Source organism: Serinus canaria, chromosome 21 (genome assembly GCF_022539315.1).
Source record: "Serinus canaria isolate serCan28SL12 chromosome 21, serCan2020, whole genome shotgun sequence".
Taxonomy (NCBI): domain Eukaryota; kingdom Metazoa; phylum Chordata; class Aves; order Passeriformes; family Fringillidae; genus Serinus; species Serinus canaria.
The window spans coordinates 1,173,044-1,190,435 of NC_066334.1; the positions used below are offsets into that span (position 1 = coordinate 1,173,044).

Below are 17,392 nucleotides of genomic sequence, written 5' to 3' on the forward strand. Positions count from 1 at the left end.
CTTCCAGAGTCCTGACACAGCTGTCTGTGATTGGTCATTAATTGGTCATTAAGTCAAAACAATTCACATGAAACCAATCAAACAATGACCTGTTGGATAAACAATCTCCAACCTCATTCCAAAGCAGCAAAACACAGGAGAAGCAATCAGATAATTGTTATCTTTATTTTTCTCTAGGGCTCCTCACCTTCCCAGGAGAGGAAATCCTGACGAAGGGATTTTTCCAGAAAAGATGACAGTGACACTCTGATTTGTGATTGTCTGTCCCCTTGTCTTTGGGCAAGGTTGAACAAACAAGCATTGGCCAAGCAATGTCAGGAATCCAGGGATTGTTTTGGGCTGTGTGTGCAGGGACACTTAGTGAGTGTGAGCAGTCATTAGCAGCTCTCCTAATGAACTCACCCCAGGTGCCAGCTTGGAGTCTGCTGTTTGAATTTGGGACAGTGTGTGCAGAGGGCTGCAGGCCCTTGCACCTGGGTATTATCTCCTGATAAACAGCCTGCTGTAGGGAGCTCTGGAAGGTGCAGTGGCAGTGCTGCCCCACAGGCTGCAAAGACACTGCTGAGAATGTCTGGGCATCTGGAGAACACCCAAATCTATTTATAATTTGTGCTCTCTCAGATGTTCTACAGTCTAGTGTCAGAAACCAAACCTGGCTGACCATCTTCTGTCTGATATCTTTTTTTCTGCTTGTTCCTGGAATTTTTGTTGTCCTTTACACACTGCTAGGGAGGAGAACTGCTGTAAGAAGGATTTCTAGGCTCCTTACAAGTGGCACATCCTGTGATGCATGTTTGGGCTGTAATAACCTGGTCAGTGCCAACTGTCCCTTCAAACAGTGGTACCGTTGACTCTGGAGTAGCTGAAGGTGTTACTGAAATATGTATTTAATCTGTACAGAGTCTGCTAGTGGGAAAACTGGATTCTGTTTTTCATTCTAAATACATGGCTTATTTCTGACCTAAGCTTCTAAACTTGTGCAGAAGAGCAGCTCCTCACCAGGTAGAGGTTTGGTTGGGAAGTGCTTCTAAAGCTGGTGTTCGTTAGCTGTGGTCAAAAAGTTGTGGCTGACTTAAATTTATCAAACTCTAAACATTTCTTTTACTTATATAAGCCAAGGTACAGGTAAGAGAGCTCTGGAGGTCAGGAAAAAAATTATTCCCTGCAGGAAAGGACTATTTCTCTCTCCTGAAGCCATTTAATAATTGGCTACATCTGTGCCCCCAAAACCCTTAGCAACCTAAAGCATCGTTGCTGTGGCTGGAGGTAGGACACAAGTAACTAAATCTCTGATCTGATCTGGTGTGACATGGTTGGTTTTGTGATGAAATTGGGAGGACTGAGCAGGTCTTGGGGTCTGAGCAGCTCCCAGGACCACTCAAACAAGGAGTTGTTTGGTCAGCCGTGGTAAGCTTGACTGTGTAATTGGTCTGAGGTTTTTTAATGACTCAGAAAATTGCTGGGTACCTCTAAATGCTGGAATTACTTTTGGATGGTGCTCATTAGTGCTCTACATGCTTTCCATCAGCAGCACACTCCCTGGGCTCCTTTTCACAGTGTAACATGAACCAGACCAGTTTGGGGCCTCTTTGGAGGAGGGTCTGTGTCCCCCACATGAGGCATTGCAGCTCCTCCTCTGGGGCTGAGATGAAATAATTTATTAAATCCAGCACGATTCCTTTATTGTTGAGACACCTGTAGACCTGTTCTGCAGCCACTCTCAGCCTGACCTCCTGGAGTGTGCACTGGTTAGACAAGAGCAGTGTGTGCTCTGCCACCTGTAGAACACAGAAACATCAGGAGCCAGACTGGAGTAAATAGATTTCTGACCTTCTTTTGGCAAATTTCACCCAGACCTTTACATCTGTCCTTTTGGTTCTGCTGCCTGTCCCATGAGCAGGCAATACCCTCCTTGAGAAAAAAGGGCAGACTCCAAATACAGTGAGCATGAGCAGGTTCATTAAACTGAGGGGAAGAACTGTAAAACATGGCACCCTGACTTCTTGGCTCCCTTGTGCTGGGTTTCCTTGCTCAGTCCACTGCCACAGTGCAGGAGGTGGGAAGCAGAGGCTCATGTCAATATTTGGGGTGAAGTTTAGGGTATTACTTGAAGTCTGTTTGCAGCTCAGTGTGCCATGATCTTTTCATAGGATTTAATCTCCAGACTGATGGTGGTTGCTTGCTTAAGATCCACTGAAAGGAGAGAAGATGGCTCAGAAATGTCATTGTATGTAAAGAGTTTTCCAAAACTGACTCAGTAAGGAACAGGCATCTCCTTCCCAGAGTTCCAGAATGGTTTGTGTTGGGAGGACACAAAAAACCTTAAAGCTCATCCAGTCCCACCCCCTGCCATATGCAGGGACACCTTCCATGAGGCCACCTCACTCCCAGCCCTGTCCAGCCTGGCCTTGGACACTCCAGGGATCCAGGGGCAGCCACAGCTTCTCTGGCAACCTGTGCCAGACCCTCCCAGAGAGGAATTTCTTCCCAGTATTCCATCTGACCTTGCCCTCTGGCAGTTTAAAATCACTCCTAGGCTGGTATTCCTGCTGGGAAGGATAACTACACTAAGCTCCCTCCCTGAGGTCCCTCTTACTCTATTCATGTTCTGCTGCCTGTGGCTCATGCAGGAGCATCTTGGTACCCAACTGAATACATGGAGTGTGTCCAGGGCTGTCCATGACTGCCCCCAAGTGTTGTGCTGATGAGGGAAATGGCCCAAACTTGAACAGAAGTAAAAGAGTGGGTGGAAGAAGAGAATTTTTGGGTCACTGGCCCTCATCAGCCCAGACACTTTTCATTCATTAGCAAAACAGTTTGTGGTTTGCCCTTTCACCACATCTGTTGTTGGGTTTTTCAGACTGCTGAGGCTTCAATTAGAGTTCATTAGAGACCTTGTCAATCACAGCCCTTCAGAAGTCCTGCCTGAAAGAAGCTGTGCATGGTGCTGGAAAGGGACCTTGGCATGGAATGCTCTGCTAGGGGTTCAATTAGTCATTATTTGTAAATACACTACTCAGAGCTGTCAGAATGTGCAAGAGGACTTCTGAATCTCTACAAAGTTTGCTGTAGGCACATGCCTTTTTAAGGACAACTGATTTAAATTGGAATAATTTTCCATGGAGTTCCTCTGGAAACTGTGAGCCTTGGAGCATCTACCTGTGGGCCAAGTCCAAGCTGAAAGGAAGTTCCCAAAAGAGGAGAGAGAAAGGTGATTGCTCTGCTCTTAAATGGGGTTTGTTGTGAGGATGCTCCAGGTCAAGGGTTGGATTTGATGAACTTCAAGGTTTTGTCCAACCTAAATTACTGTGTGCAGTGACAGCACTTGGAGCATTAGTTCAGATGTTAAGTGTGTCACAAAAATGCTGTGTCACCTCCTTACTGACTCACATTGTCCAGGAGCTGCTGATTCATTGTGGTCCCCAGGGAGCCCTGTTGTGGATCACATCTCTTCCATCACCTGCTGGAAAGGGGACTCTGAGGGTGTTCTCTGCTTGGAAATGTCCTGGGATCAGTTTTGTGTGGCTCGTGGAGTCACTCTGAGTGTCAGGAGGCGTGAGGGAGGGAGGGAAGCTGGTAGAGCTCACTTCAAGTGGCCGAGCAGCTCACCCTGGAAGGTCAGAACAGTCCATGGGAATCACTCTCCTGCCTCCTTTCTCTGAAGGTCAGCTGTACAGGAAGTCAGCCCTTTGTGCTTTTAGCTGTGCTCTTTCCAGGAGAAATCCCAAAGAAGGATCAGCTTCTGGGCGCTGCTGCCATGGAGGGTCCCTTCCTGGCGATGAGGGGTGTCTGGGGTTGCAGCCTCCAGAGTCCTTTTGGGGTATTTTCTTCAGACAGCTTCAGTAGTGTGTCTTTGAGGGCTGAGGTGGCAAAGGTGGAAGGAAAGTGGATTTATTGTCCTCATGGGCCATGTGCAGCAGGTAACAGGTCTGTGACAGGATTGCCTTGGTGCTTTGACTCGAGTGTGAAGTTGATGCACTCTTAGTCTTGGTGAGAGTTAAGCAGGTTCCCTTAGCAAGTACAAATTTCCTGCTGAGTGTTTAATTTGGATGTTTGCCTGGGTGTGTATAATACAAATTAGATGAAGAATCTAGCTGACTCAGGAAAATCAGATGCCTGGCATGAAGTGGGGACAGAAAGTGGTCCTCACAGGATGGACAGGCTTGCCAGGAGAGGGAGGGAGGGTTGCTCACAGCCACAGCTGCCTCCCTCTCCTCCCTCAGGAACCTGGTATTGAAGCAGCAGTCATTCCCAAAAGTGAAAGCTTTCCTGAAGAACAGAACCAAGTAATGCTGCCATTGAAGAATGAAAGTGAGAGTTCTTTATAGACACAGCAGTCATAACTTTGCTGGTTATTTTTGAAGGCTCTGTTTGCAATTAAAGATCTGGGAGGTGGTCAGCTCTCCTTTCTCATCACAGGGGAATACTGAAGTGTTTTTAGTAGAATCTGGTACTTCTTAGAAAATCCTGGGGTGATGAATCTTAAAATGTATAAACTTATGATTTTGAAATATTTGAGCACAGCTCAGGCTGTTGCTTCATGTGAGCTCCAGGCAAGTCCCAAATCTGCTTGCATGCCTTCAGTCACTGAAGATATATGAAGCTACAGAATTTACCCCCAGGCAAACTGCACTGCTTGTGCTGCACAGACCATAAAGAACATGAGAATGTGACTGGAGCTTTTTGTGTTTGGAGTCCAAGAGCCTGAGCACTGTGCAGCATTGCAGGGAGAGATAAAGTAATTGGATGCAGATGGCCAGCTCAGTGTCTGGTGAGGCTGGAAGATGTTTTAAACAAAAAATCAGATCCAGTGAAAGCTGAAAAAGAGGTGGTGGAAGCAGAAGTGCTTTGACAGCCCTGTGGACTCAAAGCTGAGTCTTTGACCTGCTGTTCTGCCTGGACTTGCTGACCTGTGGGATGAGCTGCCAGCAGCCAGGCAGGTTTCAAACACAAGAGCTGCTGGCTAAAGAAAGGGGCTCTGGCTCTCTGAATAAATGTATGGTGGTTGAGAGCCAGTTTTTCCATTTGGTAAGTGGCTGTAAGCAGAGCTTTTCCAGCCAGCAAAGATTACCTCTGAATATCTTGATGGTAGTTGGAGATAGCAATTAATATATGTAAACTGTTAATGTGATGCTTGGCTTAGAGCTAGCAACCCCACTTCCTGCCATGAGATTGGAAAAGGGAATTTCAATTCTGGCCTTAGATCACTTATCCTTTCTATTTTTAAGCCTTTTTGTCTTCTAGGCTCCTGCCACTGCACTGCTGTTGTTAGAGACCCTTAAAATATCTGTTTAAGTATCATTTGAAGGAAGTGTGTGTGAAGATGGAAACCTCCCTAACCTCTCTAAAGGATGGAGGGGAAAACTGGGATAGAGAAATACTCACTGCAGAGAGAATGTCCTGCATATCCCTACATTGTTGCTGGATGTCTCCAGCCCCAGCTGGTCCCTGACACAACCAGTTAGGACTTCCCAAGATACTGATACTCTGTGATGGCTCCTGGGACTGGGGCTGGTAACAGGATCCAGGAGCCTTCACCTGCAGGTCACAGGCACAGCCCAGGGCACTCTGGCTGTGCCTGCCAGGTGGCTGCCTTTTGTTTCAGAAGGGGAATCCAGCAAAAGCCCTGTTTTAATCCTGCAAGGCACAGGAAGAAAGCCAAGGATCCTGTTTTATGAATGGTTCTCACCTTTTTAAATGTAGTTCCTTGAGCTGAATTAAAACTTTCTGTAATTAATGTGACATGTCTGCTATGACACAGTTAGCTGGACAAACCTGGATTTGCAACCTTGTTAACATCTTTTTTCCAGAAAAGCTCACTTGGTTTAATTTTGGTTTTGCCAGTTCTTGCAGTGCTGGAATTCAGTGCAAGCACAGGAATAACACTGAGCTGTTTCCAGTATCAATTATATCTTGTCTGAACACAAAAGTCCATTTAAGTGTCATTTCATAAACAAAGCTTGATGATTGTGTGGCCTTTGGACCTGTGATGGATCCAATTAAGGTTTAGCACTGTGTGGGTTTGTGGGAGTGACTTCACTGATGGCTTTAGGCCCAAGATGAGTGGAGCCAGGCTTCCTTCTTGAGCTTCCACAGCATTCACGAGGCTGCGCTTGCCTTCTGCAGGAGCAGGAAATTCTGGGGCTGTGCAAGGACTCTGAAACATCAGAATAATGCTTTAGTACATGAAGGATCTGAGCTGGAGGTGTGCCAGAAGGATTATTTTGTGAGAGGGTCAGGGAGCTTCCTTCCATGGGCTCTTCTGTGTTTGAGTGGTTTCCCCAACCACAGGAGCAGCTCTTCTGTCCTCCTTTAATGTTGAAAGTTCACAAGTGATAAAAATACTCACCTTCCTGCAGGGATGGGCTTTCAATTAAAAACTGCTCTCCTCACAAGCATGTCCAGATACCTGCAGGTTCAGACACCTGCACCTTGCAGATGCAGATTCAAAACAGGATAGATCTGAATGACTCCTTAGCTAATTGAAGTTTGCCTCATCTTCCCAGAATTTTATAAATGTTTGGGTTGGAAGGGTTCTTAAAGATCACCCAGTGACCCCCCCTGCCATGGCAGGGACCCTTCCCACTGTCCCAGGCAGCTCCCAGCCCCATCCAGCCTGGCCTTGGGCATTGCCAGGGATCCAGGGGCAGCCACAGCTGCTCTGGGCACCCTGTGCCAGGGCCTGCCCACCCTGCCAGGGAATAATTTCTTTCTAATTTCCTAAGTAAACATAATCTCTTTCGGTTTAAAGCCATTCCCCCTTGTCGCTTCAGCTTCTTTAAGGAAAAAATTTATAATCTTTAATTTTGCTATATTTAGCAGAGTTTTCCAGTGTGTAAGGTTCCTGTGGAGGTCAGTAACTCTGACCTCTGAATAAACATGGAAAAAGATTCTTTCTTAGGACTGGTACCCCAGGAATGTTCCTGTTTCAGTGGTAGATGTGGTACATTTCAATCAAGGCTGCAGAAGAAAACAGCCACCTGGGTGTGCTCAACTGGAGTGGACATGGCCCAAATATTGGCTGTCCTGAGTGTGTGAAGTGCAGAATTTGATGCAATTCAGTGTGGTCAGAGCAAGGATGGGGGCTGTGTGTCAGACATGGAGAACTGAGGTATTACTCCTCTTTCCTGGATGAATTTAGTTTTTAGATATTGTTTAAAAATACTTTAAAAAATAATGCAGAAGCAATTGTTTAATTGCTAATGAGCTCCTTGAACCAAGAAGTGAGTCCAGAAGGAATGACTGAGCTTAGCTACTCCAAAAGGGTATGGTTTCCACTTTGGCACAAGTGATTATTTGTCTTGATAGCAGAGCAGTTGCCTTAATTAAAACACTGGCCACATACCTGGGCAGCTCTGCTGGAGAATTTGGTTTCACAGGACAACAGGATCCTTGTTCGACACGTTTCCCTCGCTTTCTCATCCAGGTTTTCTTTCCTCTGCACTACACGTCCTTTGTGTATCTCCTTGGAAAAAAATATCCCCCAAACACTGTGCTCTGTTCCTTCTGAATGATGCTGCTGTTCTTCCAGGCTGAGCCCCACATCTCCTCCTTTTTTTCTTTCAATTTACAGTGAGGGTGGTCTCACTTCCTGAGTAGCCAGAGCCACCAGGAGAGATGGCTGAGAGCTGACTGGGGGAACAAGGCTGCCCTAGGGCCAGGTGACATTAATGCTGGCCTTTAGCTGGAGATACAAGGTACAGATTGTGTTCTGCATGTGACCTTGCAGTGCTTAGAGTAGGAAAAGATTGTGTCAGAACAAAGGTGGGTGCCCAGTCTTTGCTTAGAAAAGAACCTCATCCTCCAGTGTTTGCAGCACAGTGACATTTATTTGTAGTGCAGTGATGAATGGAACCAAATCACTGCTTTGCTGTTTCAGTTTGCCCTGAGGAGTGGCTTAATTCTTGTATTTCTAAACTGAAATCAAAATTCCACATGTAATGACTGCTGTAGGTAAGTGCTCAGGCACCTGAGTGAGTTTTGGCTCTTCAGTTAACACAGAACAGCCTTAACAAGAAAAATTAACACAAATCCACTGTTTGAGCTTGAAAACTCAGAGCATCAGTTGCCTTCCAAGCAGAGTTGCCTTTGGTGCGAATCAGAAGATAAACTGAATCCTGCAAGAGTCTCCATGTTCACAACAGTAATTTAAATGTTTTAGTAAGATTCACTTGACATGGAAAAGAATCCAAAGGACCTAAATTCAGAAGGAATCATATTCTCATGAACATCAACCTGAAGTGTTTAAAGCTGCAAATTACCTTGTTCAAATTACTGCCTTTGCCTTGTAAGCAATTTTCAAGAGAAGAAGAGTAAAGGCAGAGTGCATAAATTGTAAATCCATTCTTAGGAAGTGCAGTTGATGTAATAAATGGTATAAAAATAACATTCTTGGAGTAACTGTACCACACTTGGGTGCTTTTCCAATAATTAGAATTAGACTAATAGTTCCATCAGCTGGAATATCTGTTCTTTTTATAAATACTGTCAAAATTTTCTAATATTTCCAAACTAGATGAGTGGGTTTTCTTCTGTTTTATTCTGAAAGACAAGAAGGGGAAAAGAATAGATTGCCTGAAGTCCTGTGGAGTGTCTGTACCAAGGAGATGGGATATACAGCTTGTTTTACAGTGCAGGGTTATAGTACAGTGTAGTATTATATGCTAGTAATGTGTGATATAATGCAGTCACTGTTATGGCTGTAGGAATAACCACAGCCCTCAGAAACTGGGAAAGAAGCCCTGCTCAGGAATATTTGTTACCAAATCATCCACAGATATGTTCAGTTCAGTAGATTTCATCTTAAAAAAACAATGGGTTACAAGTTCCTTCTGGTCAATATGGGATTGTGCTCTGAGCCCTGCAGAACCCCCATACCAGGCATGTGCTGTTCTTAAAAGAAACTTAAATCTAAAAGTTACTTGTGAGGGTTTTTTATAAGGGTTGTAAATTCAGCTTTTCTGCAGGGGAATCAGCTCAGCCTCGGGTGGGAGTTGCTTGTGAGAAGGCTTTGTGTGGATTTTGGGGTTGGAGGAGAGCACAGCGAGGCCTCTCCTGCTGCCTTGCCACACGTGCAGGGTGGGCTCTGCCCAAAGAGACAGAGTGGGAACAGAGGCTGGGGAAAAGCCACTTCCCCCTGTTCTGTTTTCATCACTACTGCTCATCCCAAAGGCAGGGCAGAGCCAGGAGTCTGTTCCTGGGCATGTCCCTGTGCTGAGGGGCTGCTGGCCAAGGGATGTGTTCACTGCTCACCTCTGCATCCAGGGCTGGGCTCTCTCTGAGGTCAGGCAGGCAGATTGAGTTGCTGTCAGCCTGAAGAGTCAGCCCAAAATGAATGGTTAATGGGGGAGAGAAGGAAGGGACAGAGGGGAACCAGATGTGCTCAGACACAGACAGATCCTTTCACCTGCCTTGTGCCACCGCACTGCTGATTTGGATCAGCCCTGGGAAGTGTTTGGTTTGCCTGGTCTCAGGAAAAGGAAGAATTTCCCTAAAAGCTGCTGCTGCTTGTTCACTTGTGTTTACCCAGGAATGTGTTGTGGTTTTGAGGCCTCCTCAGCCAGGCCTGCAGGTACCAAAGGAGGAGCTCCCCTGAGAGCCCCGAGCTGGGTGAAACCCTGAACTGCCCTGCTCTTGGTCTGGGCTCTGCAGTTCTCACTCATGGCCATGTTACAGTCTGCAGAGACCACAGTAAAAACACTCAGAAGAATATTTCAGCTTTTTCAGCACTTTACCAACCATGTCTTGGTTTGCCTCTGATTTTTTGTGTGTTTAAGGATTGGTTGTGTGGGTCAGGTGTTGCATCACTTGATGGTCTCACCTTAGAGCTGTGGAATGGTTTGGGTTGGAGGGACCTTAAAGCCCATCCAGTGCCACCGCTGCCATGGGCAGGGACACCTTCCACTGTCCCAGGTTGCTCCAAAGTTGGTTGACCCAGCCTGACCTTGGACACTTCCAGGGATGAGGCAGCCACAGTTTGTTTTGTCATTTCCATTTAGGATTTTTCTTTTTTTTAATCTTTCATAGTCACATTGGTTTATGCGTGTCCCTGCTCACTCTGGCTGTCATGCTCTGTGTGTTGCTGCCTTGTACTTGGGGTTAGGAATGTTTTTGTTCCAGGCAGTTTGATCTTTTCTGTCCTGTCTAGTGCATTTCGGGGCTGTTGCACCCCAGATTTGTTTTTTTTTCCTCCAGGCTTCTTTCCTTTGAAATGGTGCTCATCCATTCACTGAATCAATGGCTTGAAGAGAAGAAAGCACATTTCCATGTTTTCTTTATCCCTCCCTCCCTCCCTCCCTCCCTCCCCTTTTCATTTCTTATGAGTTGTGAATTCATCACTCCGTGATTAATTTTGCCCTTGATTGCCTTTTGTCCTCATGTCTCAGTCAGATTTTCATCTCTGTGATGCACAGTGATATATGTATGATTCCACACTGGTTATTTCTTTCTTGTTTTTATTAGCACATTGCTAGGAATCTGATCAAGAACTTAGCAGTTGTGCTGGGTCCTGTTGTGTTGTTGGGAAAGGACATTTTGCTTCAGTCCATTTCTCTGGCAGTGAGATCTGGACTGTGTTCAGCAGGAAACACACATGCCCTGGTTGTTTGGTGCCAGCAGCTGCAGGAATGATTGGTGGTGGTCCCTGGGCTGGCCTGGGGCACAGGGCTGCACATGACCTGAGGTGTGTGCAGGGACATGGAACCTCATGTCCCTGCAGGGCATCACAGGCCCTGTGCCACGTTGGAAGCAGAGCTTGTCTTTGCCCACGTGCAGGGCAGGGAGGCAGTTGGGTCCTGGATCCATGGGGGGCTGTGCAGGCTGCAGGAGATGTGTTGGATTTGACATGTGCACACACAGAGACGTGTTTATTCTCCTCAGCCAGCCTGGTCATGCTTGGCTGCTGGAAACTGCTCTGAGCTTGACCCAGGGTGGAGCTTGGGAAAGCTCACTCCAGGGCATGGATGGTGGATTCCTTCAGCAGCTCCCTCATTCCCACTGCTCTGTAAATATTTACCTTTATCCACCAGCCCTGGACAGTTGCTGCCCTGGCTGCCTTGGCACAGAGTGAACGTGGAGTGTGTCTGTGTGTCTGTGTTGAGGTGTGCTGGGCCACACCAGGGCTTTGGTCATGAAACCTGAAATTACTGGAGGTGGGAGCACAGCGATGTGTTGGAAGTGAAATGATTTCTTGAAGAGTTTTGGCTTTGGGACAGATGTGGGCTGTTAATAACAGAATCTGTTCTTAGGGGTGCCAGTGCCTTCCAACCTTAACGTGGTGCCCTCTCTCCCCTCCCTGTTGCCTCTCCCCCCTGCAGGTCCCCAGCCTGTGTGAAGATCTCCTCTCCTCTGTGGACCAGCCCTTGAAGATTGCACGAGACAAGGTGGTGGGGAAGGATTATCTATTGTGTGACTACAACAGAGATGGGGACTCCTACAGGTGAGTTCCCAGCCAGAGCTGGGGCTGCCTGCTGCTCTCTAATTGATATCCATAGGCAGGCAGCCAAAAAAACATCAATCATTTAAAGACTGACAGCCCAAAATGTGCTGTTGTTACCGTGCTAAAGGGGGTGGCTGATGTATTTCTCTTTGTTCTCTGTATTCTGGTCAATTCTCTAGCAGAAATGGCCTTGATAGGAAATGAGACCATTGCAAAGTCATAAAATCTCTGGAATGGATAATGACAGAAAAGAGATTATGCAAGCTGTGGGTTTAAACAAAATCATCTTCAGCTTGTACAAAACAGGGTGGATTTGCCAGCTGGGAAAGGCTCTTTCACTCAATATTTTACAAGGAATTGACTGACTTTGGGCTCAGTGTCATTAGTTCTGTTTGAAAATCTTGGCCCAAGTTTTTACTAAAGAAAAGGAATCCCTGTCTACCTAAACAGCTGATATATTCTGAGGGCTGGAGACAAAACCAATGGAAATATTTAAACCCTATAAGCCGTGTATAATTATAATTAATTTTGAAGCAGGAGGGGCTGTAATACTGGAATGGTACAATCAGGTTTCAGTGGTTTGGCTGCCACACTGAGCACAGTCTCTCCTTTAATGTGTTTTCCTCTACCTTGCCATTAGGATGAAGTTTTTCATTTATGTTCAAATCATCTCTTCCCTTTTTCACAGTCTTGCCTGACTTTCCTTAATGGCTGTAGTGGCAGTGGCATAGTTCCAGATATTTAATATAAGAATCATGAGTTTACAGTCCAGAAACCTTTGTGACTCCTGCAGCAATTTTATTCTTTCCCTTAACAAAGGGTGCTGGGCTGTAAGGTAAGGACCCCACTCATCTCCTGCCTTGAATTACCAGCTCAGCCATCCTGCTGCTTCTGGGGATGATTCTCAGGCTTCCACTTGTTTCTCCTTCCATAATTTACATTTTAGTGCTTGGAATTATCTCCAGGAAGGATCTCACTTTGCTCTGTGTAGATTTGATGTAGTGTTTTACGTTCATCTGGCCAGAATGCTTCAACAATTGTGTTTCAAAGTGGAGTTTCAGTAAATATTTTTTAACAAATCATTTTTCTTTGGCTCAGGCATCACTGCAGAAGCAGGTGAATTTGTAGAGGATTTGAGATGAATTGGTTCAGTTGCTTTGAGTTGCAGGGAAGGTCCCTCTCTAATGTGAAGTGCATGTGTGTGGATGATCTACACAGAGAACATGCTGAGGTACATTTTGTCCTAGAAACAAGAGATGGAGAATGAGAGTGGATGCAGCGTTTGACAGTGCCTCTGGATTGTGGCTGAGTGTAAATCCTAATGAGTTACTTAAAATATAACCTATTGCAGGGGGCCAGCAAGTGAGCAGGACCCGAAGGTGGAGTGTCATTCATGTTCTTTAGGGCATTAATCTCATATTTAGAAACCATTCCAACTTTCCCCAGAAGAGCCTGGTGCCTTCTCTAAGAGCATTTTGCGTTAATTTTGTGTGCCCCAGCTGGTTAGATCCATGTTCATTTAAACAATTCTGAATTAATAGATAAAATAGGAGTTCAGAGCTTCTGCCCCCCATGAGATGTACCCAGCCCCTCTGGCACATGCAGGAGGAGGGATCAAATCCTGAATTCCTTGTGGATCTTTTAAGAGATTTTCTCCCTGAAGTGGTGATGTTTCTTGCAGCCCCTTTGCATCCTGCTCAGGCTGCTGATGTGGACATCAATCACCAGGGACACAGGGAGCTGGAAAAGGCATTGGTTAGACACTAATGGGACATTGTGCAATCATTAAAAACCCCTGTGTTTAATTAGGGCACTTGACAGCCCTTTCTCTAAGGTCAGTGTCACTCTTGCCTCTGAAATTTGCTCCAGCTCTGAGAAGGTATTAAATAGCTACAAGGAAGCAGGAAGAATTTGGTTTTTAAAATCACTTTGAAATTTTCGGGACTTATTAAGTAATGAGGTTTTAGAAAAGCTCTTTCATTTGTTCCTCTAGAACAGGCACCATGTGTTAATTGCTGGCAGGAAAGAATCCTGCTCCTAAGGCTTTTGATTCAGACATTTTGGATTGAAGTGATTCTTCCTTCTGGAATTGATTGGACCCAGCTCTGATTCATGAAGTAAATTCTTTCCTTCAGCACACAGCAGAAGCCTTTGAAACCCCAGCAGCAGTGCCCTGTGCATGTTAATCCCATTCTGTGCCTGTGTCCAGACACTGCTTCGTACCTCATAAAATCTGCAGTTGTTACTGGGAAGTGCCTCTTACACTAATTTAATCAATTAGGCCAAGATCTAGGAGGAGTTCACTGGGCTTTTAAAAGCTTTTGATATTTCCACAGCCATTTTCCAGAGCCACACGCTCGATTAGCAGTCCCAGGGAATCTTATTCCCTGCCTGACACGTGCTGCACCCCCAATTCCTGCACATTCCAAGCTAAACACCTTTCCTTCCTATTGGACAGCTTGCTAATTGCATTTCTTCTAGCAAGAAATACTTCTAATGCAAGTATTTCCAAGCATTCCCTGGTCAGCTGAGCATCGCTGTCCTTCAGCAGGAGAGGTGGGGCTGGGAACTCAGACTTTCTCATGGGATCCCAGTTTTACAGGGTTGGCTTTTTCCAGTGGCTTTGCAATTTGACTGGGAATTTACCTGGAAAAAAAGCTGCTGTGGGATGTGAATATCCTAATGCTTAGCACATCACAATTTAGTGTTTCCTTATGTTTAGACAGACTTGTTTTGCTCCATGTCAAACGTGGATCAGACTAAAAGGTGGATTTTGGAGTCTCCTTGGATCTTCATAAATAGATAACTTTTATTTTCTTTATATTATTAAATCCTGCTTGTGGGAGTCTCACAGGTCCTTCTGTGAGTGCTCCTGGAATAACAAAGGTTTGTGAAGGATATCAAGCAGTCATGGAATAATCCACATTTTGAAGGCAGAGCTTTTATTAATTTTATTTTTTAATACTAGACTTCAAGGTTCCTGACTTTGTCCATACATTTCCACTCGAAGTGTGTTTGATCACTCTGTTAAATGGAATCCTTATGGGGAATTTGGGGCCAACAACACTGAAACCTGTTAGCTGAAACACAAACCATTCTCTTTTGGGGAAATTAGAGGTCTGACTTTTGAAATTTAAGTGCTTGTCCATCTGTCTTTCTTCAAATAGCCTCCAGTTAAGTGTTTAAATGTGTTGTGAGTGCATTTCCACAAAAATAAAAAATACAGGGCTGTGTTAGGAGGCTTTTTTTGTTGGTAAAGCTGCTGCTGGCTCCAGCTGGAATGGGATGAAAATGCCACAGGCTGCTGGCTGGAAGGGTCTGTTCTGGCTGCCCCTCAATGCCATTCCTGCAGCCAGGGGAAGAGTTTGGTGTTTGCACTTGGAGCATCTCCCAGGGGTTCTGCAGGAGCTCCCTGCTCCCCCTCTGCAGCAGCTGAGCCACCTGGGAGCACCAGGGGAGCACCAGGGGGGGTTTATGTGAATCTGTCCCAGATTTTAGAGATTTTAGGTAAAGAAGTGAAGGAAGAGCTGAGAAGGGACCTCATCCCTGTGTGTGCCTGTCTGCAGGGAGCGCTCTGAGCAGGCTCTGCTCCCTGGGACCCAGCAGTGACACCAGAGGAAGGGGCAGGCACTGATCCCAGAGAGCTCCACCTGAGCATGAGGAGGAAGAAATTTACACACCTTGCCCAGAGAGGCTGTGAGTGTCCCTCCCTGGGGATGTTCCAGGCCCTTCTGCACTCAGTCCTGTGCCCTGGGCTGGCCCTGCTGGAGCAGGGAGGTGGCACCAGATGAGGCCCTGTGGGCCCTTCCAGCCTGACCCAGCTGGGATCCTGTGGCTGTTGACTCCTCTCCAGAGCAATCACATTTTAAGCAGCTGTTTAAAATCACAAAACCCCAGAATTACTGAGGTTGGAAAAACTCTCCAAAACCATCGAGTCCAACCTTTACCAGTCCCCATCTTGTCCCCAGCCCAGAGCACTGAGTGCCATGTCCAGTCTTCCCTGGACACCTCCAGGGCTAGGCATCCCAAACCTCCCCAGGCAGCCCCTTCTAATGCTTTACAGCCCTTTCCATGGGGAAATTCCTCCTGATGTCCACCCTGAGCCTCCCCTGGCCCAGCCTGAGGCCATTCCCTCTCCTCCTGTCCCTGTTCCCTGGGAGCAGAGCCCAACCCCCCCGGCTGTCCCCTCCTGGCTGGAGCTGTGCAGAGCCACAAGCGCCCCCCTGAGCCTCCTTTTCTCCAGGCTGAGCCCCTTCCCAGCTCCCTCAGCCTCTCCTGGGGCTCCAGCCCCTTCCCCAGCTCCATTCCCTTCCCTGGACACTCTCCAGCCCCTCCAGGTCCTTGTAGTGAGGGCCCAGAACTGGACACAGCCCTGAGATGAGAACCATGACCTGAAAACATCACTTGGGTGGATGTGACGCAGCAACTCCACTTTCCCTGGTGTCACCTTTCCTGTCAGGTGTGCTCAGCAGGAGTTGTGGGAGCAAAGCAGAGGCTGGGCTTTGTGCTTTGCACCACAGAGGTGCCAGACCCCGCTGCCTTTCTGAGAAATGAGTGACAAAGAGAAAAAACCTTTCCCTGTGGCCAGCACTGGCACCTGGTGCTGCAGCCAGGGTCTGGGAAAGGGGAGAGAAAGGGTAGAGGTGCTTTTCTTTGAGGCAGCAGTGATATGTGTAAGTTGGTTACTCCAAGGGGAAATGAAAAGCAAAATGCAGGTTTCCAGAATGGGAGTTATAAAAGCCTCAAGCAGATGGGCAAATGGTTCCATTAATCTTTTAATACCAAATCTTTCATTAAGAACACAAAAATCTCTTCCACACCTGCAGAAATTGTAGTAAAACCTGCAGCTTTACAAACCCTGTTAAATCCTTTAAACCGTTCAAAGGGTTTCCTAATGTTATGCTAAAGGTAGAGTTTATTTCAAAGCAGAGTAGGGAGGAAAATGTGGACCTTAATCATAGCCAGCAGTGTTTGGCTCAAATGCTGTCAGATCCCAAATAAACTACACAATCGATTTGTATTTGCATGAAAACAGTTTTTAATATTTAATGTTCAACAGCTGAAGCCTTGTTGTTGAATATATAAGAAGGAACAGATTGAAACCCAAGAGATTTTTTTTTATACAGAAAACCTGAAGCCAGGGAATGGCCCCCAGGTGAGTTTTGAGGGCTCAGTGTCCCCTTTTTGGCCAGTGTTTGAAACGGCTGTGGAGAGTGCAGCTCTTCCAGGTAGATTGCTCTGGGCACCTTTTGGGTTTTTGTGGAAATTCAGCATCTGTGGGTGAGCTCAGACCCACCAATATTAAACCTTTCAGAGCCATGGAATACCGTGAGCTGGAAAGAACCCCCAGGAACCATCCAGGCTGACTCCTGGCCCTGCTCTGTCTCCTTGTCTCGGTTTGGAAAGCCAGGTGTCTGCTGAGGAAGGCAGGAGCCTCCCCTGAAATGGAAAATGCAAACCCCCTCCCTCCAAATTATTCTAATTTTGAAATTAAAAGGTGCTCAGGCAAAGACATGGGAGGAGGAATAACAGCTCTTTACTAGGAAAACTAAAAATACAAATGTAATAGTACAAAGGAAAAAAAAAAACCTATTGACAGAGTCAAAAATAGGAGCTGACCCCCCCTGTGTGTCAGGGTGGTGTCACAGTCCCATCCCAGGGGGCTCAGAGTGGGGGCACAGTCCCATCCCAGGGGGGCTCAGGGTGGGGGCACAGTCCCATCCCAGGGGGGCTCAGGGTGGGGGCACAGTCCCATCCCAGGATGGCTCAGGGTGGTGGCACAGTCCCATCCCAGGAGGGCTCAGAGTGGTGGCACAGTCCCATCCCAGGGGGGCTCAGGATGCTGGCACAGTCCCATCCCAGGATGGCTCAGGGTGGGGGCACAGTCCCATCCCAGGGGGGCTCAGGGTGGGGGCACAGTCCCATCCCAGGGGGGCTCAGGGTGGTGGCACAGTC

At 46.7% G+C, this 17,392-nt stretch overlaps 1 protein-coding gene across 2 annotated transcripts in view; it reads left to right on the top strand.

The window, feature by feature from the left end:
• CAPZB (capping actin protein of muscle Z-line subunit beta) overlaps positions 1 to 17,392 on the top strand; it is a 59,539-nt gene that overhangs the window by 14,960 nt on the left and 27,187 nt on the right. For both annotated transcript variants that reach the window (XM_030231216.2, XM_030231217.2), the window contains exon 3: positions 11,316 to 11,437. In XM_030231216.2, the coding sequence (XP_030087076.1) occupies positions 11,316 to 11,437 (122 nt within the window). The remainder of the gene's footprint in view (positions 1 to 11,315; positions 11,438 to 17,392) is intronic.